We start from the raw sequence: 15,389 nt of genomic DNA on the forward strand, positions 1-15,389 counted from the left end.
ACGGCCATCTGTATCCCAGAGGCACGCAAGCCTCCCCACCAACAGCAAGGTCCATAGTTCATGGGGGTAGGGTAAATTAGGTGGTAGACTTTAATTTATTGGTAGAATACTGGAGAAGTGCAATTAGTCTACAAAGGAGATTGTTTACAAATTACTCGTGTGTCCCATTCTAGAATATTGCTCAGTTGTGTGGGACCTGTATGAAGTAGGACTATTGGATGCTATGGAACATATACAAAAAAGGGCAGCACGAATGGTCACAGGTTTGTTTGACCCATGGGAGATTGATCACAAAGATGCTGAAGAAACTAAACTAGCAGACTCTTCAAGATAGAGGTAAACTATCCTGAGAAAGTACTAACAAAGTTTCGAGAACTTGCTTTAAACGATGACTAGGATTATACTACAACACCCTACATACCGCTCACATAGGGACTGTGAGGACAAGATTAGACTGATCACAACAAGTCCAAAGGCATTCAAACAATCATTCTTCCTGCACTCTGTACGTGAATGAAGAAACCCTGAACCCTAATAACTGGTACAATGGGATGTACCCCTCCCATGCACTTCATGGTGGTTTGCAGAATATGTATATGGATGTAGATGTAGGTATGAGCGTTAAGATTGGCTAATTGCTTGTTGAAGGGATGAGACTGGAAAAGAGAGAGAGAAATGAAAAACCATAATTTGCCAGTGTGCCATATGTTGGCCCTGTCTTCAGAAGAAGAAGAAAAAGAAAAAAAAAATCAGTTATCTCCGACAGATTAAGGGCACCAAATATATTTTGCTTCTGTGAAAAAATACTGACCTCTGCTTTTTAAAGTTAAAGGTAGCCTGGACCTCTAAAATTTCATTATACGAAACTGTTCCTTGAAATGAAATGAGTTTCAGTTTAAACTGCTATCATCATTGAAAGCAGATTTTTGTTGGCTTTCAAATCTCTGTGACATCTTTGTTGACCCTGAACCCAGGACTCACTAGCAACAAATGTCTGAGCCATGTTCTTATACTTCTAATTTTCTCTAAGAGAACTTATCCTCCTATCTTCTCTTCACTGCTCAGGTTTACTTCGTCAAATGGAGAGCTGATTGTGTGAATCATATAGTGGCCGGAATCCCTATTCCTTTTTTAAATTTCAGACACAAATCTTAAGTACAGCTGAATAGGCACAGGCTGGTTTCCTACACTTGCAACACAAAAAAATCTTTTAGCAGAACACATTCCTCAGCGTACAAGGCACTAAGTTAGCACCTATTTCACAATGAGAATAAGTTAGAATCCGACCAGCACCAATTCCTCAGAATTATGTAAATTCATCATTTGCCCCACAAGATGTGCTTGTATTTTGTCACTCATGCTCAGTTTAATGCGATTTTTTAATTGATGTGTGTCGCATCCTGTTCTGCTTTATGTCATTTGATTAAGGGTCATAGGTGACATATTTTTATATATTATCGATTGATGCATCTTTTGCTAAATGCAGGAATCTCTAATTACAGTGGAGTGAAAATAGCATTCTTGAAACATCCCCAAGGCTGTGGCTAAGCCAGGTGTCCGCAATATCCTATTTTCCAGGAGTGCTAGTTCTGCAAGGTTCGCAGAAGAGCTTCTGTGAAGTTTGGAGACGAGGTACTGGCAGAATTAAAGCTGTGGAGACGTGTCATGATTCGTGCTTGGGTACCTTTGTTGGTATGGCACTTGCCCACGAAAGGCAAAGGTCCTGAGTTTGAGTCTTGATCCAGCACACAGTTTCAGTCTGCCAGGAAGTTTCATATCAGCGCACACTCCACTGCAGAGTGAAAATGTCATTCATGAAACATCAGTGTCATCTTTTTGACAAAATTGCCTTTTTTTTTTGCCATATTCAGTATAATTTTTTTCTGAGTTTGTTGTTACATTTTAAGAAATTGGTGTTATCATTTGCCAAACTTTGTGTTATTTTTTGCCAAATTAAATTTATTATTCACTATTGTTTTTGCTAAATTATATGGTTTTATGCCAAATTCAGCGTTATTCTTGCTGATTTCAATGCTGTTTTCATGTTCATGTCAATATTTGTTGCGTGGAAAGTGAATTGCCAGCTTAAGATTATACATGACCCTCAGTCTTGCGGAGATTACAAATCAAAATAATGTTTTAACATTCAATAGCTATCATTTATGAATATTAGTAAACTGCCAACCTCGCATTTATAACATTTTTCAAGACAGAATTGCAAATTTTGGGATATCTTGTAAAAAATCTCCTGTTTCACATTATTTCACCAAAAACCACTTATTTATGTTATAGTTGTTGTGAAATATTCCTGTCACTACTCATTGCTCGTGTATAAATCTGCACTCTATGCAAGCAGTTAAATAGCTTTCTTTGACTTATTTCACAAATTGTAACACCTTGTAACCTTTTGAAGCTAATTAAGGCCATAGAAGCATGGTCTCTTCCAAATGTATGATTGACCAAACAGTGATTCTGGTAGCTGAGGTCAGAAGTTTTTGTTAATCCTGCCTCTTGATTTCCTGTGGTGGTATTTACAGAGAAACTTTCATCCCCTAACACGTAGTTCTTTATTTCTAACCAAGAAGTCAAACACCAGTTTTCATAGATTTAGCTTTTGAAAAAGTTTTTATGTAACAAAATATTTTCATTCACTCTTTCACCCCCCTGGAGGTTGAATTTCCAAAAACATTGAAACGTGTATTTCTTTTTTGTTTTGTTTCTAACCGAGAAGTCAAATACGAATTTTCATATATGTAACTTTAAAAATGCTATAGTATTCTTTAATAATGATAAAAAACAGTTTCACCCACTATTTTATCTCCTTAGGAACTGGACTTCCAAATATGCTGCAACAAATCTTTTTTTGTATCTAGCTGAGAGAGCAAATGCCAATTTTCATAGTGCAAGATTCAAAATTGCCTTAATAGCAACATATTTTCAAAAAACTGTTAATCCCTATTTCCGGAATTTCCAAAAATCTCTTCTTACCAATGCCTGCGGTATAACATCAATGACCTCTCCAAACTTCAAGTTTCTTTCCTTGGCAGTTTGGGCTGTGCTGGACTGAGTCAATGAACCAGCCATGACATTTCCTTTTAATATAGAGATTAATATTATGCTCAGCTTTTGATCTTTTGTGGATTTTACATTTGCGCAACTTTTTGTGCTTTAGACTGTACGAAACAAAATATATACTAAGTGCTATTTGTATGCAAGTTATCCTGTTCAGCTTCAAAATCATTTCAAAGCTTGAACACTTTATATGTTACATTTTATTTGTCATTTGATTGGAATTGATGTAGTTTCATTCACCAAGTACTACACAGTGTGTGTTTCTTATGCATGAGTAAATCTAATGCTGCATGTCACACGTCTGTTCTTAAAGCCTTAGCCCAAAGACGTTGCTTCACAAATTACACACCTTTAAATAAATTAATTAGTGCAACAATGTTACAGGTTTCCAATCATTGCTGTCATGTTTTGCACATTGTTTCTTGACAGACAGGAAATATGTTGATAAACGGATTCCTGGTCCAAATTGTAATATATATATTTTCACTGTGATACTTTGCAGAGCAGTATTTTGTTGTTTCAATAATCTCATTAGTTTTGGAAATGTGTAACTAATTATGCAATGCTATACTGCATAAATAATTGTTTATTGTGTGTGGATACATGGTGTGTACATTACAGATGATGTGTTATGCTACAGGTATACAAGAGCAGCTCAAAGCGTAAAGCACATATATTGAAAATACACCCAGGTGCAGAACTGCCATTAAGTAACCGTCGGAAGGTAAGTGATTCTTACTTATCAGAGGGCAATGACACTCACTACTTTAAGAAAGTTCATGTGTTTGTAAGGCAAGTGTGGGAAATGATAGACATGAGTTTGTTGATATAAGGTGTGTATCACATTATTGTAATAGTGTATCATGTTCCATGCAGATCTTGTTGATTAATTCATTTTTTGTTGATAGTGAGTTATCTATTACAGGAAATAAATAGTAAATTGATAGGCAGTGAGCAGTGTATCCACTTTCTCACATATATATATGGTGGGATTGCTTAAACTTGAGAGGGTGTAATAGTACCATGTTTAATACGTGTCTCATTGATTTAAGAAGAAAGTTTCTGAAGTTGTACATATACAGAGATATACTATTTAGCAAAAAATCCAAAATAAAGAGGCTTCAAGCGTGATCTAAAGAGGTATTAAAAATTAAGTGCAGAGATGAAGGAAAATTCACTCCAGATTTTGAAATGAGTGTTCTGTGGTGGCTGTAGCCCTTCTTTTAGATGCAGTCCTGGGTCTTCTCCATATCGTTGTATTCAGTGGCTGTGTTTAGGCATACAGCACTGCCTGAACAAAATTGGGTTATCATGCTTCTGATGGTGTCAAATGGCATACATTTGCACCATTAAAAAAGAAAGGGATATTAAGCACGAGAAATAGTTCATCTTCAAAATGGCTCTGAGCACTATGGGCCTTAACTTCTGAGGTCATCAGTCCCCTAGAACTTAGAACTACTTAAACCTAACTGACCTAAGGACATCACACACATCCATGCCCGAGGCAGGATTCGAACCTGCGACCATAGCGGTCGCGCAGTTCCAGACTGTAGCGCCTAGAACCGCACGGCCACTCCAGCTAGTTCATCTAATTATAACCTTAAGCAACCATCAATCAAGTATATTTTTGAAAAAAAAATCATTGATTTTCATAACAAGTAATTGCCATGTGACAGTGCTGATACCGCATTTCAACAAAGGTCACAGTCATCATCTCGTAGCCTTAAGATGATGACACTTGTTGAAACACTGCAGTATCTTGAATACAGCCACTATGTTGGAAACCTGCCAAGCTGAAGAAAATAAGGTGCAAATGCTGAGCAAAAATCATTGAGTTCTTGCAAATCAGTAATCCAGTGGCTAAAATGTGCCAGTTCTGAAAATAGTAGAATGACAACTACTCATGTAAATTTAAAGGACAGACAATGGGGCTAACGTTAGCAGCAGCAAAAATGTTTTATGTGAGGCTCAATAAATAAACAGTGATCACCATGGACTATCATCTAATACATGGAATGACATGGAATGCAGAGACGTGCCATACTTATTTTATGTCATTAGATAACAGTGAATGATGGAGATGGAAGACAAGCCATTGGCTACTGCAAATGGCATAGCATGGGACAAGGGGTATCATCGCCCAAGGCAGCACAGATGTGAAGGGGGGAGGGGGAGGGCAGGTGGCAGGGATCGGCTGTGCTGAATAATCCTCTCTGCAGCATCAGACCGTATTATTATATCAGATAATTGTATTGTCATCAGGCCTGCATACGTACTTAGGCAGAATTTAAAGTCAGTTTGACTAGAGGAAGTGGTTAAAATGGAGAGTTGTAAGATTTTACCTAAGCCAATATAGTACTTATATTTGTTGTTGTTGTTGTTGTTGTTGTTGTTGTGGTCTTCATTTCAGACACTGGTTTGATGCAGCTCTCCATGCTACTCTGTCCTGTGCAAGCTTCTTCATCTCCCAGTACCCACTGCAATCTACATCCTACTGAATATGCTCAGTGTATTCATCTTTTGGCCTTCCTCTACGATTTTTACCCTCTACGCTGCCCTCCAATACTAAATTGGTGATCTCTTGATACCTCGGAACAGGTCCTACCAACCGATCCCTTCCTCTAGTCAAGTTGTGCTACGAATTTCTCATCTCCCCAATTCTATTCAATACCTTCTCATTAGTTATATGATCTACTACCCAATTGTATTCAATACCTTCTCATTAGGTATGTGATCTACCCAACTAATCATCAAGATTCTTCTGTAGCACCACGTTTCAAAATCTTCTATTCTCTTCTTGTACAGACTATTTGTCGTCCATGTTTCACTTCCAAATATTTTCAGAAACGACTTCCTGACACTTAAATCTATACTCGATGTTAACAAATTTATCTTCTTCAGAAACGTTTTCTTTGCCATTGCCAGTCTACATTTTATATCCTCTCTACTTCGACCGTCATCAGTTATTTTGCTCCCCAAATAGCAAAGCTCATTTACTACTTTAAGTGTCTCATTTCCTAGTCTAATTACCTCAGCATCACCCAACTTAAATTGACTACATTCCATTATCCTCGTTTTGCTATTGTTGATGTTCATCTTATATCCTCCTTTCAAGACACTGTCCATTCCGTTCAACTGCTCTTCCATGTCCTATGCTGTCTCAGACAGAATTACAATGTCATCAGCGAACCTCAAAGTTTTTATTTCTTCTCCATGGATTTTAATTCCTACTTCGAATTTTTCTTTTGTTTCCATTACTGCTTGCTCAGTATACAGATCGAATAACATTGGGGATAGGCTACAACCCTGTCTCACTCCCTTCCCAATCAGTGCTTCCCTTTCATGCCCCTCAACTCTTACAACTGCCATCTCATTTCTGTACAAATTGTAGATAGCCTTTCACTCCCTGTATTTTACCCCTGCCACCTTTAGAATTTGAAAGAGAGTATTCCAGTCAACATTGTCAAAAGCTTTTTCTAAGTCTACAAATGCTAGAAACATAGGTTTGCCTTTCCTTAATCTATTTTCTAAGATAAGTTGTAGGGTCAGTACTGCCTCACGTGTTCCAACATTTCTATGGAATCCAAACTGATCTTCCCTCAGGTCGGCTTCTACTAGTTTTTCCATTCGTCTGTAAAGAATTCGTGTTAGTATTTTGCAGCTGTGGCTTATTAAACTGATAGTTCGGTATATTTCACATCTGTCAACACCTGCTTTCTTTGGGATTGGAATTATTATATTCTTCTTGAAGTCTGAGGGTATTTCGCCTGGCTCGTACATCTTGCTCACTAGATGGTAGAGTTTGGTTAGGCCTGGCTCTCCCAAGGCTGTCAGTAGTTCTAATGGAATGTTGTCTACTCCCAGGCCCTTGTTTCGACTTTGGTCTTTCAGTGCTCTGTCAAACTCTTCACGCAGTATCATATCTCCTATTTCATGTTCGTCTACATTCAAGTACACCGCCCCTCTATATACTCCTTCCACCTTTCTGCTTTCCCTTCTTTGCTTAGAACTGGTTTTCCATCTGAGCTCTTGATATTCATACAAGTGGCTCTCTTCTCTCCAAAGGTCTCCTTAATTTTTCTGTACGCAGTGTCTATCTTACCCCTAGTGAGATAAGCCTCTACATCCTTACATTTGTCCTCTAGCCATCCCTGCTTAGCCATTTTGCACTTCCTGTCGATCTCATTTTTGAGACGTTTATTTTCCTTTTTGCCTGCTTCATTTACTGCATTTTTATATTTTCTCCTTTCATCAATTAAATTCAATATATCTTCTGTTACTCAAGGATGATTACTAGCCCTCAGCTTTTTACCTACTTGATCCTCTGCTTCCTTCACTATTTCATCCCTCGAAGCTACCCATTTCTTCTTCTACTGTATTTCTTTCCCCATTCTAGTCAGTTGTTCCCTAATGCTCTCCCTGAAACTCTCTGCAACCTCTGGTTCTATCAGTTTATCAGGTCCCATCTCCTTAAATTCTCACCTTTTTGCAGTTTTTTCATTTTTAATCTACAGTTCATGATCAGGTCAGAGTCCACATCCGTCCCTGGAAAAGCCTCACAATTTAAAACCTGGTTCTTAAATCTCTGTCTTACCATTATATAATCTATCTGAAACCTTCCATTGTCTCCAGGTCTCTTCTATGTATACAACCTTCTTTCATGATTCTTGAACCAAGTGTTAGCTATGATTAAGTTATGCTCTGTGCAAAATTCTACCAGGCAGCTTCCTCTTCCATTTCTTACCCCCATTCCATATTCACCTACTACGTTTCCTTCTCTTCCTTTTCTTTTATAGAATTCCAGTCACTCATGACTATTAAATTTTCATCTCCCTTCACTATCTGAATAATTTCTTTTATCCCATCATACATTTTATAAATCTCTTCGTCATCTCCAGAGTTAGTTGGCATATGAAGTTGTAGAGTTAGTTGGCGTATGAAGTTGAACTACTGTGGTAGGTGTGGGCTTTGTGTCTATCTTGGCCACAATAATGCATTCACTATGCTGTCTGCAGTAGCTTACCCGCACTCCTATTTTTTTTTATTCATTATTAAACCTACTCCTGCATTACCCCTATTTGATTTTGTTTTTATAACCCTGTATTCACCCAACCAGAAGTCCTTGTTCGTCCTACCACCAAACTTCACTAATTCGCAGTAAATCTAAATTTAACCTATCCGTTTCCCTTTTTAAATTTTTTAACCTACCTGCCCAATTAAGGGATCTGACATTCCACGCTCTGATCTGTAGAATGCCAGTTTTTTTTCTCCTGATAATGACGTCGTCCTGAGTAGTCGCTGCCCGGAGATCCGAATGGGGGACTATTTTACCTCCGGAATATTTTACCCAAGAGGGCGCATCACCAGTAAACCATACAGTATAGCTGCATGCCCTCGGAAAAAAATTGTGGCTATAGTTTCCCCTAGCTTCCAGCCGTTCGCTGTACCAGCACAGCAAATCCGTTTTGGTTAGTGTTACAAGGCCAGATCAGTCAATCATCCAAACTGTTTCCCCTGCGACTACTGAAAAGCCTGCTGCCCCTCCTCAGGAACCACACGTTTGTCTGGCCTCTCAAGAGATACCCCTATGTTGTGGTTGCACCTACGGTACGGCTACTGTATCGCTGAGGCACGCAAGCCTCCCCACCAATGGCAAGGTCCATGGTTATTTATACGAAGTGAAATAAAAGCTTGTCAAGTATTTTACTCAAAATAAGAGAACAAATTTCGTGTTTTCAATTTTGAAACACATGTGACTTGACATGATCTGCTGTTTCTGCACAACAAATGCAATTAGTGTGTCTGTTTTCATTTTTATTTTATATGATTTGCCAGATATGTAGGAGTGTTAATGTAAATTATTGTCTTGTATATTTTTATGCTTTTTCAGTGGATTTGTGCTTTTACCCATGTAGAGTGTTCCTTACGTGTTTTAATTTGTTTATTTCCATCATGATTTGGTGGCATTATAGCTCACAAAGCTGCGAAAAGACTAAGAGAATGTAGAGTATTGTACTGAAATAAAAAGAAAGCCAAGGAGGAGAGGACCAGAAAAAATGCAGGGGCAGTTGTAAAGTTTCTTTGGAGATTCCAGAATCCACAGATCTTCAGAGGCTAGTGCTGCTCAAAACCAAGAAGAAACTGTAGTAGTACAAGTACCTAACACTGATGACTTGCTGGGACCTGTAATTTGTTCTATGAATGTGTATGTTTCATGTGCTTCTAATGTGACTGCTGAAATTGCAACGGTAGAGCAAGCTGTAACCACATCCACTGGGTCAGGCTTCGTGAGAAACAATATTAAAAAAGTGAAACATATATTTTAATATGCAGTATCTAGTAGTACGGGAAGGTCCTGAAGTATTTTAGCACATTAATTCAGACTTTGCAGAAGGGCCAGCAGTATCACACATGGTTCAGTCAATCAGATATAGACTCTATCACGCCGAAGGTATTGCAAAAGAGGCAGGTAATGAGAGAGACATTGACAAATTTTTGCAAATGGAAGAAGTTGGAAACAATACTTTAAAAGGTTTAAAAGGGGAAAAATAACATCACTGTCGACAGAAACAACTTTTTAGAACTGGTGCATGTACTGGTAAAGTACAATCCTGTTCTTAAAAACATTAACTAAGTCTAGTATCCCCATCAGCAGATGTTACACTGCAGGCAGATAAGCAGGTTCAGGTTGCGCAGTGGGATAGTGCGGAATCCTGCCAGGGAGAATGCAAGTGACACTTAGCATAGGCAGACTCGCTATCCCCAATGCAATTTGTTGATTTTGATGAGTCAGCAGAAAGGTGAAAGAATTACTTGTGTCGGTTCTTGCTGCACTGCCAGGTAAGGCCTGTTGTCTATTCAGTTGATAAGGCTGCTTTGCTGTTGCCGAGCAGCACAGGTGTATAAGAAGTTGTCCAAAATTTTAAGTCTTCCATTGATCGCGAGAAACTTCCCTTTGATGAGCTTTGTTGGTTGCTTATGCAGTGTTTTGCACATAAAACTCATCTAGTGGCAAAGCGGTTGTAGTTAAACCAGCACCACAAGTGCCATGGACAGCAGTGTGCAGCCTGCATTGCCGATTTGCAGGTCTTCTTGTGCAAGTGTTATTTTGAGTGTCCCAAATGTGCTACCTCTTATGGACGCTCACTAATTCAGCATGTGATTGTCAAGTTAGCTCCTGATCACGAGGTTCAGACTAGCCTATTGACCATGTCTGAACTTTCTATAGCTGACATTGGCCAAATTGTGGAATCGCAAGAGCTTTCAGTGGTGGCAAGGGATGTTTTTTCTGGTAATGGCAGGTGGCACAATCGGGTGTGCATGGTAACCAGCCCCTGGTGACCTGCAGGATACCAAGGCAGCGTCACTTCCCGTGAGTTGTGGTGTGTTGCCGCTGTTGACGATTTCAGTGCACAGGCATTGTGGCACTGCCCATCCTCACCAATGCTGACCTCAGCAGGTTTGTATGACTCTCAGCATTTTAATTCCCACCAATGGCATTTTTCGGGTTGTTGACATTGTTCTACATCCCTTTACTCGGCGAACCAGCGGGCCTGCCCTGATTATAATTTGTTGCATTATTGCATGTTCGCGGAAGCTGCCCAGTTTGTGTGGGGTATGCCTGCAGATAGGTCGTTTGGCAACTGTTTGTGTTAGTTAACCTGCTGTGAATTAGTCATCAAACATCTCACTGTTTTCACAGGAATCAGGGGCTGCCTCTGACATTGCGCATATGTCGCCCTGGCATACTTTGCTGACATTGGTATTGGATGGGCGACCACTTTAATTTCAGTTAGGCACATGAGTGACAGTCAGTTCAATTAACTTAGATATGTACAGCCTGTTGGTGTGCTTGGACTTGCAACGGCTGCTCCATCACTTTCTGTCTATAGTAAACAACAGTTCCGTTGTGGGGGGGGGGGGGGGCAGTTCTGTCTTTGTGAGTTGTAAGGACGTTAGTGGCCAATTCACTGTTGATGCAAAATATCTTTGGACGTGAGGTTTTTTCAATTTTTTGGATTCAACATTGTTGAAAAAGTGCATTTACTGCCCCAGTCCATTCCTTTTCACAGTTTGGAATCCTTACTGCATTCCTGTAGCCCACGGTTTGAGAGTACCTTGGGCCGAGCAGAAAATATCGAGTGTTTCTCTTAAGCTGTTGTTGGTATCTAAAGTTTGTCATCTCTACCCCATTCCCTTCGCCATGCGTGACAATGTAAAGTTTGAGTTGTAGTGTTGGCAGGATCAGGATGTCATTACCTCCATTTCATCGAGTCAGTGGGCCACCCATTTGATTGGGTGGGCAGTATTTTTCCTACATTGATACACTCGATGTTTACCTGCAGTTGCCATTGGACTCTGTTTCTTGGACTTTTGTATTCCTCAATACCCGCTTTGTGCCATACCAGTTTAATCACTTGCATTTTGGAATCTTGTCTGCACCAGGAATTACTAATGGTGTTTGGAGGAATTGATTCAGAACATTCCCTGTTGCACCAATTACCATGATGACATCTGGGTCTCGGGCCCTACTTGGGAGGAGCATTTAGAAATCATCAGTTGATTTTCCAATGCCTACTGGAGAATGTCCTTCATTGCAAGCTGTAGAAATGCAGCTTTTTCTCCCCAAAGCCACATGTTTCAAATCTCACGCTTATTAAAGGTGGTCTTGTCACCACTGATGACCTCATTGAGGCTGCTGCCCAAGAACCTAAAGGAACTCTAATCTTCTTTGGGTGAGATTTCATATTTTGCTCAGTTCATTCCCCAGGCTATGCACAGCTGCCATCCTCTTAACCAGCTTCGCCAGAAGGGCATTAACTTTGTCTGATTTGTGGATTGTCAATGGACTTATCAATCCCTCATGCAGGGTTTGTGATCTGCTCCCTGTATGGCTTCCTTTGTGCTGGGTAAACTATTAACTCTGGCCTACAATATGTCCCAGAATTGCATTGGTGCCTTCCTGTCCCATCAGAATACGGATGGCACCAACAGCCCATCACTTATGCATCAGAGACACTTTCTGCTGTACAGCATAATTATTCATTGGTGGAAAAAGAGGTGCTAGCTATTACTTTCGCGGTTAAAAGGTTACATGTCTTCCTGTATGGGGCGAGGGTGAGATTCCTCATCTCCAACAACAAGTAATTGGTTTCCTTCCTTAGTTGGGATAGCCAGAACACATTTCTTTGTGTGTGGATTAGGCGTGGTATACATTTTTCCCTCCTTGCTTGGTCCAGGGGCAAGTTGTACATCAATTTCACTAGCCTGTTTTTGGACAGCATGTGGGTGTTGGTGGTCGATGCATTGTCCAGTTTCCTGTACATAGTCAAGCTGTCCTACACATTGTCGACTGTAATAATTCCTTTGTTGGTTATTTTCACCATTAAGGTGTCCCCAGGACCCTGGTATCTGACAAAGGTTAGTAATTTATGTCGTGGGAGTTTGAGGACTTTTGTGTTTACAGAGGCATCCAACATCTGACTACTGCTCAATTTCTCCTGGTTTCTAACTCAAGAGGTGAAACACTTTGTGCATACTTTTAAGAAGTCCATGTTTGATGCTTCCTGTGACGAAATGTTGTTGAGTTTTCTGGCTACATACCATGTGACAGCAGTCAACAGGTACACTCTGGTGGAATGATTGCATGGGCACCAGACCTGGGATATGATGCACCCTGAGTCGCATGGCATGGACCACCATGGGGTTCCACATTTTCCTCCCAGGGCTGCTGTTTGGACCCAGTCCTTCGGCTGGTGTGGCTGCCAGATGTCATGGTGGGCCACGGAAGTCATCAGTTGTTTGTGGTGGATGTTGGTTGGCAGCAGCTGACTCCCCATGCAAATCAACTACATCCATTCCCATCTTCTACTGCAGCTGCCCCCACCTCCATTGAAGCCCACACCTGCACCAGTCCAGCCGATGTGGAGCACATTGATTTTGATCCACCTTCCTCACCCTCCACGTCCTCCCACCCCTTACCTATGGTAGTGGTGTCACTTCCACTGCTGCTATGTGCCCTTCTGCCCAAGCCAGCAGTGTTGGGGATGCCTCCTTCAGTGGTTGGTCTGCTGACGGGTCCTCCAGGGGCCTCTCCAGTTCTGTGCCAGAGGTTGAGGCCCAAGCCTGGTCATCAGCCCTATGTGGCCTTTTCAGGGGCTGGGCTTTAGCATCCCTGCCAGTGGACATCACGATGGAGGCAGATGAACTGGTGTGGGTAGTGCACCAAGATGGTGGGAAAACCTGCCATGGAGGGCACACATGACACATACTATGGGCAGACCCATTGGTAGAGGTGTTTACCTGCAGGTAGCAGTAGGGTGAGTGAGCCAGTGGTTATTCATCTGTTTGAGTTCAGTAGAGGGATGACAGCAGTGGAAACAACCAGAAACATTTGTGCCGTGTATGGGGTTAATGCCATTGGACAGAGCATGGCAAGAAAATTGTTTTCTCATTTTAAGGAAGAGCGTTTTGACATTAGTGACTCTCCACATTCAGGAAGACTTTCAGTGTTTGATGAACATTGTTTAAACAGATTAATTCACAGTGATCCATATCAGTATACTCAAGAACTGACAGATGTGATGAACTGTGATCATTTCACTATCATGTGACATTTGCATGCAAGGGAGAAGGTTCAAAAATTGGGTATATGGGTAAGCTAAAATCGCAAAAATCAACATGTCGCCATATGTGCATCTCTGCTTGCTCATTATCAGTTGGCTCATGAACAACAACAACGACCATTCCTATCCTTTATACTGGTGATGAGAAATGGTGTCTTTATGCCATCATAAATAAAAGAAAGAAATGATTCAGTCCAAACAAAGCAGCAACTCCCCATACCAAGACCTGCGTATATCCCCAAAACATAGTGTCATGCATCTAGTGGAACAGGGATGGTATGGTGTTATACGAATTACTTCCTCGAGGTGTAACCATCACTGCTGACACGTATTGTTAACAAACCATCTGATTTCTACAGTTGCGAAACTGAAAAGTTATCCCACTGTTGGAAAACTGTTGTAAGTAGTGAAGGAGAATATACTATTGATGACTAAAGCCTCTGTTATATGTATTTGTTATGTTTATTAAACATAACAAGGAAGAATGCTAGAACTTGTGCAACAACCTAATAAATAAATTCCTCATTACCAGATTTGTACATGCCATAGATAGTGGAGTATTTCCTCACAGTTAAAGTACGTACACACACACACACACACACACACAAACACACACACACACACACACACACACACACACACACACACACGTAAATGACCAAGTGATGCCAGAGCATTGTAATTGAGGAAGTAAGTAGTTTCATAATGTTGTCCCAATAACCCAGAAAGCAAGCACACATTAGTTGTAAAGAACCATACGTTATGTCCAAAAACAGTTACCACCAATGCAATTGCCAGAGGGTAGCAGTGAGAGCCAGTATGGAGTGCAAAGTGAAGGCCATTTTGATGGGTGTGCACTTAGGCCCAGATCTCAGTCATGGAGTGTTCTGTGTAATGTCTTGTGACCATGTCAGGGTCTGTGGTACTGCTTGCAGAAAGTTTGTTCTGAAGCATACTAAATTACTATCTCAGTTGTTCCTAGGCTGGAACATGAGATTAATGTTCCAGTGAAGCATATTCATATGAAAATAATAAATTTATTATATTAAACAAATAGTAAACCAGTTATTATTTGTATATATTAAATTACAGTGGAGAGTTTTGCAACTCATTAATTTTAAACAAAAAGTGAAAACTGTGATTATTTATGTATTTTAAAAATTTTCAGGGTGGAATTCCTGAGATACCTGGCCTACCTGATCCAACTTTCTCTCAGACAGTGGGTAGTGTCACAACCCACCCTCATGGTTGTCAGTGGTGTCATAAACAATACGCCTCGAAAGCAAAATTGCTACAGCATCAGCGGAAGAAGCATATCGAGCTGCTGCCACCAGGACAGCAGGTAGGTCTTCAGGAGCAACCTTGTATATATATATATATATATATATATATATATATATATATATATATATATATATATATAAAAAGAAAGATGATGAGACTTACCCAACAAAAGCGCTGGCAGGTCGATAGACACACAAATAAACACAAACATACACACAAAACTCTAGCTTTCGCAACCAACGGTTGCCTCGTCAGGAAAGAGGGAAGGAGAAGGAAAGACAAAAGGATTGGGTTTTAAGGGAGAGGGTAAGGAGTCATTCCAATCCCGGGAGCGGAAAGACTTACCTTAGGGGGAAAAAAGGACAGGTTTACACTCGCACACACACACATATCCATCCACACATACAC

The 15,389-nt window shown here is 40.4% G+C and overlaps 1 protein-coding gene across 3 annotated transcripts in view; it reads left to right on the forward strand.

Moving 5' to 3' along the window:
• Positions 1-15,389, forward strand: part of LOC126091950 (PR domain zinc finger protein 10-like) — a 239,838-nt gene that overhangs the window by 189,813 nt on the left and 34,636 nt on the right. For all 3 annotated transcript variants that reach the window (XM_049907287.1, XM_049907286.1, XM_049907288.1), the window contains 2 exons: positions 3,713-3,796; positions 14,866-15,039. In XM_049907287.1, the coding sequence (XP_049763244.1) occupies positions 3,713-3,796; positions 14,866-15,039 (258 nt within the window). The remainder of the gene's footprint in view (positions 1-3,712; positions 3,797-14,865; positions 15,040-15,389) is intronic.

The sequence above is a fragment of the Schistocerca cancellata genome, chromosome 7 (genome assembly GCF_023864275.1).
Source record: "Schistocerca cancellata isolate TAMUIC-IGC-003103 chromosome 7, iqSchCanc2.1, whole genome shotgun sequence".
NCBI classification, from domain to species: Eukaryota; Metazoa; Arthropoda; class Insecta; order Orthoptera; family Acrididae; genus Schistocerca; species Schistocerca cancellata.